Source organism: Salarias fasciatus, chromosome 11, assembly GCF_902148845.1.
Source record: "Salarias fasciatus chromosome 11, fSalaFa1.1, whole genome shotgun sequence".
In the NCBI taxonomy this organism is placed as follows: Eukaryota; Metazoa; Chordata; class Actinopteri; order Blenniiformes; family Blenniidae; genus Salarias; species Salarias fasciatus.
Window position 1 is genome coordinate 5,304,550 of NC_043755.1, and position 15,137 is coordinate 5,319,686.

General features: G+C 45.5%; 1 protein-coding gene across 1 annotated transcript; it reads left to right on the plus strand.

Annotated features, from left to right (window-relative positions):
* The first annotated feature begins 1,692 nt into the window (after positions 1–1,692).
* On the plus strand, positions 1,693–14,797 carry setdb1b (SET domain bifurcated histone lysine methyltransferase 1b). Its single transcript, XM_030103717.1, has 25 exons — positions 1,693–1,778; positions 3,068–3,271; positions 3,364–3,530; positions 3,608–3,651; positions 3,933–4,050; positions 4,604–4,774; positions 4,872–5,073; positions 5,147–5,220; positions 5,317–5,507; positions 5,617–5,746; positions 8,280–8,532; positions 9,351–9,464; positions 9,556–9,850; positions 9,931–10,192; positions 10,345–10,435; positions 10,521–10,637; positions 10,796–10,965; positions 11,058–11,285; positions 11,374–11,544; positions 11,947–12,077; positions 12,360–12,379; positions 12,952–13,070; positions 13,163–13,419; positions 13,503–13,591; positions 13,862–14,797. The coding sequence occupies exons 1-25, from the start codon at positions 1,762–1,764 to the stop codon at positions 13,977–13,979; spliced, it is 3,753 nt and encodes a 1,250-aa protein (XP_029959577.1). The 5' UTR covers positions 1,693–1,761; the 3' UTR covers positions 13,980–14,797.
* Positions 14,798–15,137: the final 340 nt, after the last annotated feature.

Here is a 15,137-nt window from a genome sequence, read left to right on the forward strand (position 1 = left end):
AGACGAGATGGATGAGACTTGGTGGTTGTGTGAGAATCTGAAGATTAAAAATGATGGCAGAAATATGAGAGGAGCTGAACTGATGGATGTTGAACTGGTGAAATGAAAGTCAAATCCTTTTGAAAGACTTCGTCGAGCTCCTCGCTATGGACCCTCCTCTCCTACCCGTGGCCAAGCTGGACGTGGACGTGGACCTGGGTTTTGCCCTCTTCTTCTTTTTCCTCCTCTGCTTCTTCTTGGTGGTGACCATCGTCCGCTGTGCCCAGACAGTGCTGGATCCTTACAGTGCCATCTCTGTCACTACCTACCAGGAGGAGCAGACCGAGGACTGACAGACCAGGCACCTGCGTCTCAGCCTCAATATGAGGAGCGACTCCCTTCAGCAGAAATGAAATCCCACAAGCCACAAGTTTTTGAGACATGTCTTGTGACTGGGTCAGCATTTCTAATCTGTTTCACATCCTGTTCCCTCTGATGTAAGTATGCAAAGCAGACGATTTAATGCAGTCCAATATGCATAGTGAGTTTTTTTTTTTAATTATTTGGTTGAGATTATTACTTTATCCAGATTCACTAAGCTCTACTGATACCAGAAAGGATGTTTGATATTAAGCATCAACATCATTGTATCCCTTTGACATCATTGAAATAATGTTCCCTCGTGGGACTGCAGTGCTGTATACCTGCAGATCTGATCCTCTGGGTTCCTCAGGATGGAAAAGGCACAAACAGCAGTACGAGGAGATCACTTTCATAAGGAAACTCCAGTTTCTACACAATCCCAAATTTGTGGAGTGTTACCGAGCTGAACTTCTGTGTTGACTCACAGAAAGCAGGCTGTCTGAGTTGTGTGATGTTGCACAGTGTTTCCGATGAAAAGCTGCATGATTCAAACAGAAAAAACAGAATCTCCTCCCTTTTGGACTAATAGATCACAGATGTTTCAACATTAAACAGGCGTTCAACAATCTTTTTCCACAAATTCTTGTGCAAGTTCGAGGGTTTCAAGCAGGTGTTACTGATGGCTTAAGCAGGAACTGAGGGTTTAACTTTCGAAACAGGGCCTTGTCTCAGTGATTAATGTAAGTTATGAGTACAAGAACTGTTACTGTAGTCAGATATCTAAAGGAAAACTGACAGATACTTCTCTCCCTGGCAAATATTATCTTAGTGTGATCCACATATACCTTAAAAAACACACACATTTTAAGTCAATTGATCTAAAAGATGATCAGTTGTTTACTAAAAGAACATTTTATGTTAAATTATACAGGTTTATGCTGTGCTTAGAGTAACTTGAACAAATGAATATATATAGTCGAAAAATAAAATTTTTGCTCTAGTTTTTACAGTAGTTTGAAAATTGAATATTTTAAGATTTAGTTAAGTTTTGAGAGGAAAATGTTTCCGTTTTTTAATTGTTGTCAGGCTTAGTTCGGTTTTAATCACAACTTGGTTCTTCGCAATCATTTATGGACGTTTAAATTCTGATTATTATTATTATTATTATTATTATTATTATTATTATTATTATTATTATTATTATTATTATTATTATTATTATTACCGTAGTTTGAAGTCGTCGCGCCTCAGCATGTTCAATAGTGCTCATTTTATAAACCTCGATATCCCAAGTGGGCGGTTCGACCAGCAGAATGAGACCCCGCCCCCTCTGGACACCCTGGGATGTAAAACATGTACACCCTATTGTAGGTAGGCGGTAGCATTAGCTGGCTAGCTCAGTAGTAGTAAGCTGACAGGATGGAAAGTAGTGAAAGGTGAGTTTTAATAATGCGTGAAGTTTTGTGCATTGGGTGATGTTTGTGTGAGAGCAGCTCTCGGACTCGGTAATCTTAACTTCGCAGCAATCGTCGTCTGTTTTTTGGAACAGCAGAGACGTTTATCATGCTCAAGCTAAGCTAACAAGCTAGCTAACACGCTGCTGTGTGCTGAATTTGTTTAGCTCCGCAGCCGCTGTTCTGTTGGAATGTGAATGAACGGTTGTTTCAGTTAGCAGTCCTTGCATATTGATCAGGAGCTTGTCCAGGTGAGTCATCTAGATCGCGATTTGTGAGTGTTCTGTTACGATGCTAACCAGTAGCAGGCTGTTTAATTAGCTCCTGCTTCGCTGGGGTGATGCTGATGAGGACTGTCTCATCAGTACTGATCAGTCCTGTACTTGTGTGAAGCACAGTTTTGTTTTGCTTCATGTTTTAATCCAAAATGTTCTATGGATGTCTCAGGTGTGTGCGCGAGAGAGTGAGTGTGTGTGCACGTGTTTTCCCTCCCAGCTGAGTTTGCGCCTGTGCTTTTGGACGTTGTTTATCTGTGACTGAAAATATTTTATGTTCAGGCAAAACATGACAGCAGCAGCCTCTGCAAACCTGCATGGATCAAAGTGGATGTTGTTTTGCTAATATTTAGACACGAAGTGTGTCCGTGCGTGTTTTAAGGGGAGTTTAACACTTGCCACTTAGGAAGAAAACATCACTTTAGTTTTAATACAAATACAGGAAGTTGGGTCGCCAATTTTTAAGCTCAATCGATGGTAATCTGAAGATAAAGAGAATGTTTATATCTCTATATTAAACTGCATCATGTTGAACAAGTGCACCTGATAAAGTGGCTGTTTTGTGTGTACTAAGATAGCATTTAATTCTTCACAGAATAACAGAGTCATCGTAAACAGTCTCTTCTGGGTCAGGTTGTGAGGTTTGAGGAAAAATCCAACCATTTCGTGTTCAATCCAAAAAGATGTGGATATGTTAGAAAGTCAAAGGATGTAGTTTGTGGTGTTGTTGATTTTTGTCAGTGAGGGGATGCAGACATCCACTGCTCTGGGAATCACTTTATTACATTTACACACCATTTTATTGTGCTGTGCAGGGATTTATGGGTGTTTAACATCCACATGTTTACTGATCTGTCTGCTCATCACTGATAGATCTCCTCTCACAGGTGTGTGTGTGTATATGTGTGTGAATGATGAAGGAAATGTAGACTACTCAAACTGGAAAAAGGCGAAAGTGAAAGCGGTTCTCAGTGATTTGTCGTCATTGCGTCTCAGGATGGACGTGGACGGCTGGGACTCCAGCATGGAAGAGGAGCTGGGCATTTCTCTGGACGAGCTCAAGAAGTGGATCGACGACATGGTGGAGAAGAGCGAGCTGGTGCAGAAGAAGAAGGCTCAGCTCACCGAGCTGAAGCAGTGGGTGGAGCAGAAGGAGGAGGAGAAGGAGAAAACCGAGAAGCTTCTCAACGATGCCAACCAGTGAGGAAGAAACATTTCCTTCTTCTGACATGCTGTCGACAGTGTTTATTATATTCTCATGGTTTAACGCCTCTTCCCCGTCGCTGTCCCAGGTCTGTGTTGGAGTGTGAGAAACTGGTGAAGGCGACTTACCGGAGGAACGGCCTGGTCTACCGGGAGAGCAGCTCGGAGGACGAGGGCGGCGGAGGGAAGGTGCTGTCCTCCGAAGTCATTGAGATCGACGACGATGACGACGACGACGTTATTGCCGTCGGCTGCTGTAAGTCGGCCTTGACATTAGGGTGCGAGCGCCTATTTCCATGATCATTAATGTCTTTTCTGCTTCACTGTTTTTAGTGGTTCCTCCAAAGAAGTCTTTAACTCCTGCCAAAGATCACGAGGTGAGAACAACAAAAACATAATGTCAGAAAAAAGTTCCAGGAAATCACATTGTAAGATTTTTCAAGAATTTATTTGTAAATTATGGTGGAAAAACAGTGTCTGGTTTCTCACCGTTGAAGGGTTACAGACTCCTGTCGTCATTTTAAGTGGGAGAACCTGATCAATCGGTGGCTGACTCATTACTTTTCTGCCCCGCTGTGCCTCCGAGCAGCCGGAGCTGCAGTCAGGAGGAAGTTCATCTCTCTGTTATAACATCTGCCCTTTGCTGAATTCCATCCAGAACAAGGAAACCTCCGCCGCTCTGCAGAAAACCACCCAGCAGGTGCAGAAGTTGTATCATATGGTCACCAAGCCATCCGCCGTCACGCCGCTGCTCCGGTCGCCAACACAGCCCGCCGGTCAGTCCTGTGAGCTCCCGTCGGCCTCTCGCTTCGTGCTTTGTGCCCGCATGGATGGATAAATGATAAACTAGCGTCAAGCGGCAAAATGACTCAACTCAACTCAATTTTATTTATATAGCACTTTAAAAAGAACTGCAGCTGGCACAGAGTGCTGTACAAAGTCACATAATATATAAGTGCAAGAATTAGAAACATTAAAAACAAAGAATAAATTAAAAAAAAAAAGAGACATTTAAATAAACATTAAAAACACCAAGGGCAGAGTCTTGGGCTGAGTTAAAAGCCAGTGAATAAAAATGTGTTTTAAGATCTTTTTTTAAAAATGGACAGTAAGGGGAACGGAAAACGCTCTGTCCCCAGGATGGGAGTGATGTGGTCCCTCTTACGTCCTCCAGTTAGTAGCCGCGCTGCAGCATTTTGGACCAACTGGAGACGTGCGAGGGACGACTGGCCGACTCCAACATAAAGTGCATTACAGTAATCCAGCCGAGATGTAATAAAGGCACGGATTACTGCTTCAAAGTGCTGACGCGCCGTCGTGACTGTCCAGGTTTGCAGGGTTCAGGCCCGGCAGTGTTTGTATCTCAAGTGGCTTCCCAGTCGGTGACGCAGCCGAACCCCAACATGGCAGAAGACGAGCTGCGAGTCGGGATGAGCATTCTGGGAAAGAAACGCACCAAGACGTGGCACAAAGGCACCCTCGTTGCCATCAATCCTGTCGGTCTGTTGCTATTTTCTTTACCTTATTTCCTACTCCGTTTTGTTTTATTTCCTGAATTCCACACATTTACTTTTGTTTGTTTGTTTTTTTTGTCCAGGGAACGGTATATTGAAGTATAAAGTGAAGTTTGATAAAGGAAAGAGTCTCCTGTCTGGAAACCATGTGGCATTTGACTATAACCCCACCCTGGAGAGTCTTTACGTGGGCGCTCGTGTTGTTGCCAAGTACAAGGACGGGAGCCTGGTGTGGCTGTACGCCGGAATCGTGGCAGAGATGCCCAACAACAAGAACCGGATGAGGTGAGCGGATCGCAATGTGGAGAAGTGGCCACGCCCCCTGTCTGTTTACTGATGCTGTCGTATTGTGTCTCAGGTTCCTGATCTTCTTCGACGACGGCTACGCTTCGTATGTGACGCTTCCTGAGCTGTACCCCGTCTGCCGACCACGTAAGGGCCGACGTCCTCGACTTCCTCCTACTGAAAAATAGCATGATTTAAAAAAAAAAAAGAAAAAAGTAAGCGCCGTCATCTTTGCTCCTGCAGTGAAGCGCACGTGGGAGGACATAGAGGACGCGTCGTGTCGGGACTTCATCGAGGAGTACATCACCGCGTATCCCAGCAGGCCCATGGTGCTGCTCAAGGTCAACCAGATCATCAAGACGGAGTGGGAGGGAACCTGGTGGAAAAGCAAGGTGGAGGAAGTCGATGGCAGCTTGGTCAAGATCCTCTTTTTGGTGGGTCACCTTCGCATTCTGCATCAAACTCAAACTGCTGTTGGGAGTTCAGTAAATGTTCCTGCTGCCGGAGCTTACTGTACGGCTGGTGTGTTGTGGTGTCGAGCAGGACGACAAGAGGAGCGAGTGGATCTACAGAGGCTCCACCAGGTTGGAACCGATGTTCAATCTGAAGCTGACCACGGCCAACGCTCAGGAGAAGAAGCTGGCAGGCCAGCAGAGGACGCGGCCGCACATGGGTAACTCAGCTCCTCTGCGCATTCCTGCATGCAGATTTTCATAAGCAGCAGCTTTTTCTCAGCTTTTTAGGGGGGCGAGCCACGGATGGCCAGGGAACGGCGTACGCATCGCATATGGAGGATGCAAAAAAATCAAATCAGTGCGCCAGCAGGTGGCGGTATAGGCCACGTAAACGCATTTTGGTCTATAACTCCCACCCCGTGTGTCGTACATTCAAAAAAACTTATATCCTCAGATTCCCTGAGTAGCAGTGAATCGCCTGGGCTAGGCCACGCCCATTTTCTCCTAGAGTTTTTTTTTTTTTCGCTAGATCGCAAAAACTGAAAATCATACTTTTTCGAACTCGTCCTAGGGGCTTTGTCCCGTCCGCGTGAATATCGGCAGATACGGTCTTCAGTAGGGTCTGACCTGAAGTTATCAAACGAATTTTGCTATGCCAAAATATACGCAACGTCGGCTTGACTAAACTTTGCCAGCCAGATAGCTAAACACAAATTTTCGCAGATCTTGGTCATAATAAATGCTAACGCCACCAAACTGGAGATCCTTGATTGCCATGTGACTGTGGGTCTATCAGCCCATTTTGGTGAACATTGGCCACTAGGTGGCGCTCTATAAATGAGAAATTTATATCTCCTAAACGGCTTGGCTGATTTTTACAAAACCTGGTAAGTGTGACCCTAATTTTTTTCCTAAGGCAATATCTCGAAGTATATCACGATTGGTAAAAGTGGGCGTGGCTTATTAATACAGCTAGTACACAAATCCCAAACTTTTTTTTCAGCACAAGTATTTTACTGAGGACTGTGAAATTCACAGGGTATGTTTAGAAGATGTTTAGCACACAGATGATCCCTTAAAAAAAATTGTCTACTCCACTAGGTGGCGCTATAACCCGTGTTGGGCTAACTCCCAAACTATATGTCGCATATTCAAAAAACGTATATCCTCTGATTCCCTGAGTAGCACTGAATCACCTGGGCTAGGCCACGCCCATTTCCGCCAAGAGTTTTTTTTTCGCTAGATCGCAACAACTGAAAAACATACTTTTTCAAACTCGTCCTTGGGGTTTTGTCCGATCCGCGTGAAAATTGGCAGATACAGTCTTCAGTTTGGTCTGACATAAAGTTATCAAAAGAATTTCGCTCCCTCAAGATATGCGCAAGTGCTACTTGACTAAGCTTTACCACCCAGCTAGCTAAACACAGTCTTTTGCATATATTGGTCAAAATAAATGCTAACACCACCAAACTTGAGATCCTTGGTTTTCATGGGACTGTGGGTCTGTGAGCTGAATTTGGCGAACATTGGCCACTAGGTGGCGCTATAACTCATGAAAACGCATTTTGACCCGTCATTTTTACATTTTAAATCACATCTTCTTAAACTTTATATCAACATGTTCCCTTAGTACAGTGGCATCGTGTGGCATAGGCCACGCCCACTTCTGCTACTAAATCACTCCAAAACAGGGGAATAAACAGGCATGGTTCATATTAGGGGTAGTAACCAATAAAGGTGTAGTAATCAATAGTCGCCACACGGTGAAGTTTACCGTTTGTGAGCAGAATTTGTGGTGAAAGCAGGCTTAGTCTGTGTGAATTGACAGATTGCAGATGAGCAACACCCATGAATGAGTGGCTGATTCAAGTATGCTACACATGCTTTTGAACTTTTGGAAGGCTTTTCTTTCTGATTAATCCTATAGTTTAAGAACTAATTGTAAAAAATAAAACTTTGCCAATGGAATTTTTTTTAAATTTTTTTTTTGAGCAAGATTTGGACACTTTCTCTGTTAACCCATAATAAAGTCATTAAAGAACCAAACTTCATTAATCTTTTTGTGACAAAGAAGTATCTGTATCTGACCACAACTGTATTGTGTTTATAATGTCAGACTGTCTTTTTTCACTGACAATATTACAAACAATCTGTATGTCTGCTCAGTGACCTGGCATGACTAAAAACCAAGCAGCAACTCATGGTAGGAACTTGGTGTCTGAAAGACGGATGGAAACGGCATGATCTCTGAGTAATTTACTCTTTTCATATTCGTTTATGTATGGTTAAAACATCAGAGTTGTCGATATTGAACTCACTTCACTTCTGTCTGAAGGCAGCCAGGGGCTGTGTGGTAACTTTGGTCAAAATTGGCCAAAGGGGGGCGCAATAAACAGAGACATCAACTGACATGAAAGTTGATCAGAGTTGCACTGCGTATGGCGAACATGACGTGGGCCTTGCTGCTGAGGGTTAGACGGCGGCTCGTGTCCCGACGCCCGCCCCGAGCCCGGGGTTCCTTGTGGCGAGCTTCTGCGGGCTCCGCTGGATCCGGGGTCCGAGTTGCGCGGGAGGCTTGGCCCCCTATCAGCACTGCTTGCAGTTCTAGTTTTTTTTTGTTTTGTTTTGTTTTTTTTTTCTTTAGTTTTTACTAACAGTCTTATAAATCTAGAAATATTAAAACACCTCTGTATTTCAATTTGTTTGATTCCCGTTCGACTTTATTTATTGCTGTTTTTTCCCCCACTCCAGGAGCGTTGAGGAGTAAAGGTCCAGTCGTTCAGTACACCAGTGACGGACTCATCGGAGCCTCTCCGGCCAAAACGCCTCAGCCCCCCCAGAGCTCACAAACCCCTCAGACCCCCCAGACCCCCCAGGCGCCCCAGGCGCCTCAGCCCTCGCCCAGCCAGCTCTCGCTGACGGCCCAGAGTCACCAGCGACCGCTGTTCCAGCAGTCCCCTCAGGCCACACAGCCGGCGTTTTCCCCACAGCCTCCTCGTGTCGAGTGAGTGAGATCTCATTCTGCTCTGCTCAGAGCTCAATACTTTCCAATAAACTGATGTTATTGACTGCAGTATTTAAAATCCACAATCTCAAGGCTTAACTTCTCTCAATAATCCTTACTGTAAACATTTTTTAAAGGTTTATGTAGCAAACATGAGGCGCGTTCCCTCTTTGTTGCAGCTGCAGTCCTTTGTAAAATTGTTTGAAAACCAGTCTTATTAGTTATATATAGTGTGAAAAAATCAGTTGACCTCCTTTTAGGAGGCTCTTCACCAGTTCGAATGTAACACACTGGCTAATGACATTAGATATGTAGGTGTAATAACATTATACTATGAAAAGCATAGTTGAGTGTCAGCTTTCATCCCCATTTCCTCACCGACACTGAAGCTTTGGAAAAATCAAGATTTTTTTTTTTGTTTTTTTGTTTTGTTTTGTTTTTTTTGTTTCGTTGCTTTTTTCTTAACTTTTGCTGAAACCTGAAGTTAAGATTTGGTTCTGTTTGATGGGAAGGAGTAATGAGTTACTTACATACATACATAATGTATGTATGTAAAAGAAAATTACAATTCTAAATATTGTAATGTATGATACATTACAATATTTAGAATTGTATTTTTTTTTCCCCAATGTTAAGATGAACCCTCAGTATCTGAAAAGCTGAAGACATTGATTTTAAATTATTGCCACGTGCTTTGAGGTGGTTTTGTGTGTAGAGGCCATTGCAGCTGCTGTAAAAGTATTGTAACTACAATAATTCAAAACATTTGTACTTGGTAAGTTTTGTGTTTTTTTTCCCCCCACTTTTTTTTCTTTAAGGAATAAACATCAGATGGCGAAGAAGAGCACTTCTCCGTTCGTCCCTGGGGTCGGAGGCACACATGCCTCCAAGGTCATGCAGTCTCTCAACGCCAGTCTGAGTAACCTCTCCACGTGAGCCCTCCTCATCTCCTCTCTAAATGTTGAGCTTCATGATTCTGTGAAAGTCTTGGCCTTATTGTGTCGCTCTTCTTCTTTATTTTAGTACGAGATTGGTGGTTTCATCCACCACCACCCCGTCCCCGGTCATGCAGTCGTTTCAGAGGCACCTGGCGCCGGGCCCCCCTCTCGTGTCGCACGCGGTCGCCACCGTCCCACAACAGCCGGCGTACCGCGCGCCGACCGACCGCATCTTCTACCTGGCGCACGCGTGTCAGCCCGCCTGCTTGAACCGTGTCCGGCCCGCGAACCCGGACACGCACAGAGGAAAGAACCCGCTCCTGACGCCTCTGCTGTACGATTTCCGACGCATGACTGGACGACGCAAAGTCAACAGGAAGGTAAACAGAGAAGCAACGAATAGAAGTGCTAATAAGTCAGTTTTGTGTGTGTAACTCTTTCCTTTAAACCCCTCCCGCAGATGTCTTTCCACGTGATCTACAAGGCTCCGTGTGGACTCTGTTTGAGGAACATGGCGGAGATCCAGCACTACCTCTTCCAGACTCGCTGTGACTTCATTTTCCTGGAGATGTTCTGTCTGGATCCCTACGTGCTGGTGGACCGGCCCTTCCAGCCCCAAAGACCCTTCTATTACATTCCCGACATCACCAGTGGAAAAGAAGACATCCCGCTGTCCTGCGTCAACGAGATCGACACCACGCCGCCTCCGAAAGTCGCTTACAGTGAGAGTTTGAGATGGAGATGTTGCTTTCAGTCTGGATCACAACGAGGACTGCTCAGATTATTTTGAGAATTTACATATTCCTATTGATGTCCCTGCTCTTCATAATCAAGTGAGTGGCAACAGAATAGACCGACTTCTCCTCTTTTCCAGGTAAAGAGCGTATTCCTGAAGACGGCGTGTTCATTAACACCAGCTCGGACTTCCTGGTCGGCTGTGATTGTACCGACGGCTGTCGAGATAAGTGAGTGACGCCGTCCGTCCCCCCACCTGTCACGTTTCATCGTCCTCTCTCTCTAAAGGGGTTTATCCTCGCCTCTTTACTCCAGGTCTAAATGCTCGTGCCACCAGCTGACCCTTCAGGCTACGGGCTGTACGCCGGGCGCTCAGATCAACCAGAACGCCGGATATTTACATAAACGATTAGAGGAGTGCTTGCCCACAGGGTGAGATCTCGCACCGCGGCACTTCCTAATTATCACACGTTCTGCAGAGAGCTTCGCTCACTGTCAGACCTCATAACCTCAGAAGAAAATTGAAATAGTCTCTAACGGCCACCGTGGTTGACGTGATCTCGTCTCCTCTCCGTTCTTTCCTCTCTCAGGATCTACGAGTGTAACAAAATGTGCAAATGCTGTTCTCAGATGTGCACCAACCGGCTGGTGCAGCACGGCCTTCAGGTCCGCCTGCAGCTTTTCAAAACCCAGAACAAAGGCTGGGGCATCCGCTGTCTGGACGACGTGGCCAAAGGCTCCTTTGTCTGCATTTACGCTGGTGAGGGTCAAACCTGAATGTTGTCAGAGGGACTTTTGTTTCCTTGGGTCGCAGAGAGTTTTATAATCCTCTGTTTCTTCTTCCGTCGTCAGGTAAAATCTTGACGGACGACTTTGCGGACAAAGAAGGTCTAGAGATGGGGGATGAGTATTTTGCCAACCTGGACCACATAGAGAGTGTGGAGAACTTTAAAGAGGGCTACGAGAGCGAGGCCCACTGCTCGGACAGCGAGGGGAGCGGCGTTGACGTGTCCAGGATAAAGATCCAGCCGTCGGCGTTGGTGTCGGGCAGCGGCGGCGGCGGACGTCCGTCGAAGAGAGGTGAGTCCAGGAAGTCGACCAGGCCGTCGACGGTATTTATACTCATGACTCCTGTCTCATTCTTTCTTATTCTTCTTGGCCTTCGAAGCTCAAAGCCAAAGCTCATCAGAAACCAGCAACGACGAGGACGACAAGGAGTCGAAGAGCGAAGAGGAGAGCGACAGCTCGGACGACACGTTTGTGAAGGAGAACCTGTACAGCTCCAGCTCGGTGTGGAGGAGCTACACCACCCGGGGGCAGGTCAAGGGCAACAAGGAAGGTGAGCGCAGACAATATGCTACTTGTGTGTGTTTTTATTTCGTTACAGCTGCTGCTTTAGAGCCGCATGAAAGCCGTTTTGCCGTCGTCTCCCCAAATCCCAGCAGCACTAAACAGGAGGATTAAAAGCTAAGACAAGCTGCTGCTTTGCCTCATGGGCATGCACTGTTTTACCAACATGTCTGGCTAATTCAGGTGGCAGCAGCTTATAAGTAAGAAGAAGAAATGAAGCAGATGTGTCGCTTTCTCCCAGAGAGCAAAGCAAACAGTCTGTTTTATAATAATTTGGATGTCAAGTGAAAAAGCTGCAGTGTGGCTCTGACTTCACTTGGGTTTGAAGTGTTTCGTTGTTGTCACTTCACTTTCCTCTCTTCCTCTTCCTCTTCCTCTCCGTCTGCTTCAGAGAGTCAGGACAGTAAAGAAGGAACGAGCGCCTCGGCCAAAGGAGCGGAGGACGGGAAGCCGCCGTCCATGCCGGAGGAGACGGGGAAGAGCAAAGTGGCGTCCTGGCTGACGAGTCAGGGCCTGAAGAAGGTGAGCGAGGAGTCGAAGCCAGAAGCGTGTTTCATGGCTGCGATGGTTTTATTGCTGGTGTTTGGGTGTTTGAAATGAAACGTTGTAATACCTGAGATATAATGTTTGTGCACCTCTGCAGAACTTCTGCTCTGTTTATGATTTAAAAGATGTTCTTATTTATTGTATTGGATAAATGTGTGTGTGTGTCTATAACTGCGTATATATAAAGCAATAATTTAGGTGATTTTGCTTTATAATAGTTTCTCTAATAATTGATTATCCTTTTATTTTCAATTGCAGGACGCTGGAGACAGTAAGAGGTGAGTGAATCTTTCAGAGTACTCTCTGTATTTGGGAAATCCTGATCAGACAGTTTGATCCTGAAATGCTTTACTAGTACTGAGTATTGACTGATCCCAACACTCATGCTTTCCTTGTATGTTGACCTGCAAAGTTGCTTTGTTTTACAAAATGAAAACATCCGAGCTCAGGAAACCTGATCGCGTTGACTTCTTGTTTTAGATTATCTCGTGCGTGAAACGGCTCCTCTGAAATATAATGTTGAGAAAGCAAGAAATATTGTGGAACCAAAAGCTTTAAAAGCACCGTGGTTTCCCAGGTCCTCAGTTTAAAACCTGCAAATCTTAATCAGTTTGCCCCAGAGCTGGACTGCAGCAGCTCAGATCACTCTGTCCAGTTGTTGAAGCTGTCTTCTTGCGGCGATTCACTGCAACCAATCAGCCTGCTGCATTTTTACTTTTTTGGAAGTCATAGCGATCGTAGTTGAGTTATTATCCTCACTGCTGCTGCTGCTGCTGCGTTTGGCTTGTTACCTGCCAGTGTGCGACATGTTCAGAAACTACGCTCGGTTCAAGAATTGCACTGTTTGCAGTCAGCTGAAGCCCGAAACGGGGAAGAAGCAGGATGTGATGACCCTCTCTGACAGCGACGACGTTCAGACCATCAGCTCAGGATCCGACGACAACAAAGAAAGAGACAAAGTGACCCCGGGTAAACAAGCGAGACTAAACACAAGCTTCAGAGCCCTCGTCTGTTGGACCTGCACAGCTGTGATGGTTCCCACTTTTGGTTTTCCTTCTCAGGGGTCACTAAAAAGCAGGTAGCGGTGAAATCGACCCGAGGCATCGCTCTGAAATCCAGCCATGGACTGATGGTGAAAACGGGAGCGTCTGGAGGCGGGGGAGGATCGGGCGGTCCGGGAGGGAAGAGCGGACAGCAGGGGCAGCCTGGAGGCGGCGGCGAGAACGCAAGCAAGAACACCCGCCTGTTCTTCGACGGCGAAGAGTCATGCTACATCATTGACGCCAAGCTGGAAGGAAATCTGGGCCGTTACCTCAACGTAAGAACTGAAGTGTGGAATGATGCTGCAGGGAAAAGCTTGGTGGCTCACTTCTCCTGTACGTCTTCATCTCTGGCTTACAGCACAGCTGCAGTCCCAACCTGTTCGTCCAGAACGTGTTCGTGGACACGCACGACTTGAGGTTTCCCTGGGTGGCGTTCTTCGCCAGCAAGTGAGTCTTTCTACTACTGATTTTAGGTTCCTTTTATTCAGTAAAGCTAAGAAACTACAATAGTGAAATCATTTCCTACGTCTATTGATGGACACTGAAATTTCATGTGGACACGACGCCATGTTGTAATGACCGCGGCCTTAGGGTGGCACTGCTGTGTCATGTTTCAGAATGTCTTTTCTTCATTCCTTCTTGCTTTATTATAAAGACTCCTGATCGAGAGTTAAATCGACACCTGTTTTGAGGTTTCTTTCTGCTGCTCTCGTTCAGGCGGATCCGCGCCGGCACTGAGCTGACCTGGGACTACAACTACGAGGTGGGCAGTGTGGAGGGGAAAGTGCTGCTCTGCTGCTGCGGATCCACGGAGTGCCGGGGGAGACTGCTGTGATCCACCAAGAACGCCGCGCTACCCGAGGGAAAGCTGCAGCCGTCTCCTTCAAAGCTTCTTCCACTCAGACATGTTGCCGTCGGGCTGCTGCACAGAACCAGCTGCTTGACCTTTCGCACCCTCCGTGCTGTGTGTGTGAACACGGTGGTGTTACGCTTGGTTTTGCATGGCTGCTAAGAATCGCCTTCAACCTGACAGTGGAAGATACCAAGTATTGATTGTGAAAATCAAGTAGATTGTACCAATAAATTATGGATCACGCAGTTTGACTCCACAGTGTTTGTAGTTGCACAAAAGTGAAGGGATTTTTAAAAAAAAAAAATATTATTTGGGAGGCTGATGTTGTGCGATTCCACCTTCTTTTGAAAGCTTCACCTCAGTTACAAACACTACATATGCTCTGAGTTCATCCGAGTGAGTGTGACTCATGTAACGCTGTTGGCTGACTGAACCATATGAAGCATTCTGGGCAATTTCAATCATCTGCCAAAATGTTTTAGCTTGATTTTGCTGCACAGAGACACTCGAGAACAGAGGCACCAACTCTGTCATGCCAGTGTTATTTTCCCAGCTCCAGCTGAGCTACCTCTCACTGTGATGTTGCATTTATATCTGCAAACACCTCTTCAGCACCAGGGGTGCAGTTTTTAGCAGCCATGCAGAAATCCTCATAACACCTGCTGGGTTTGCTTTTAAGCATCACACTCCTGGAATGTAGCTCTGTGTCTGAAAACCAGCACAGAGAGGAGAAATGTTACTTCCTTTTACTGAATCCATGTGATGTGAAAGGGGCTTGTAAAAAAAAAAAAAAAAAAAAATTTTTTTTTTTTTTTCAAACTGTGGTTCAGGTTTGTTTTCAGCTGTCACATGCCTTCATTTTGTATTTTAAGTGTTAGATTTGTCTCGTTTTATCCATCACTTGTTCCTACATCTCAATAAAGTCCTTTCTTGAAATAAACAGACTGAATGCATTGAATCACTGAAAAAGATCAACTATACAATTTAACTACTAAAGAAAAAGATTTATCATGAGAAACTTTTCTTTTGAAATGCGATCTCTCTCGGTTCATCTGCACTTTATTCCATCTCTTCATTTATTTAACCTGTCAATCAAAACAAAGGGGCGTTTCTCAGAGTTATTGACCAGTCAGTGTGTGT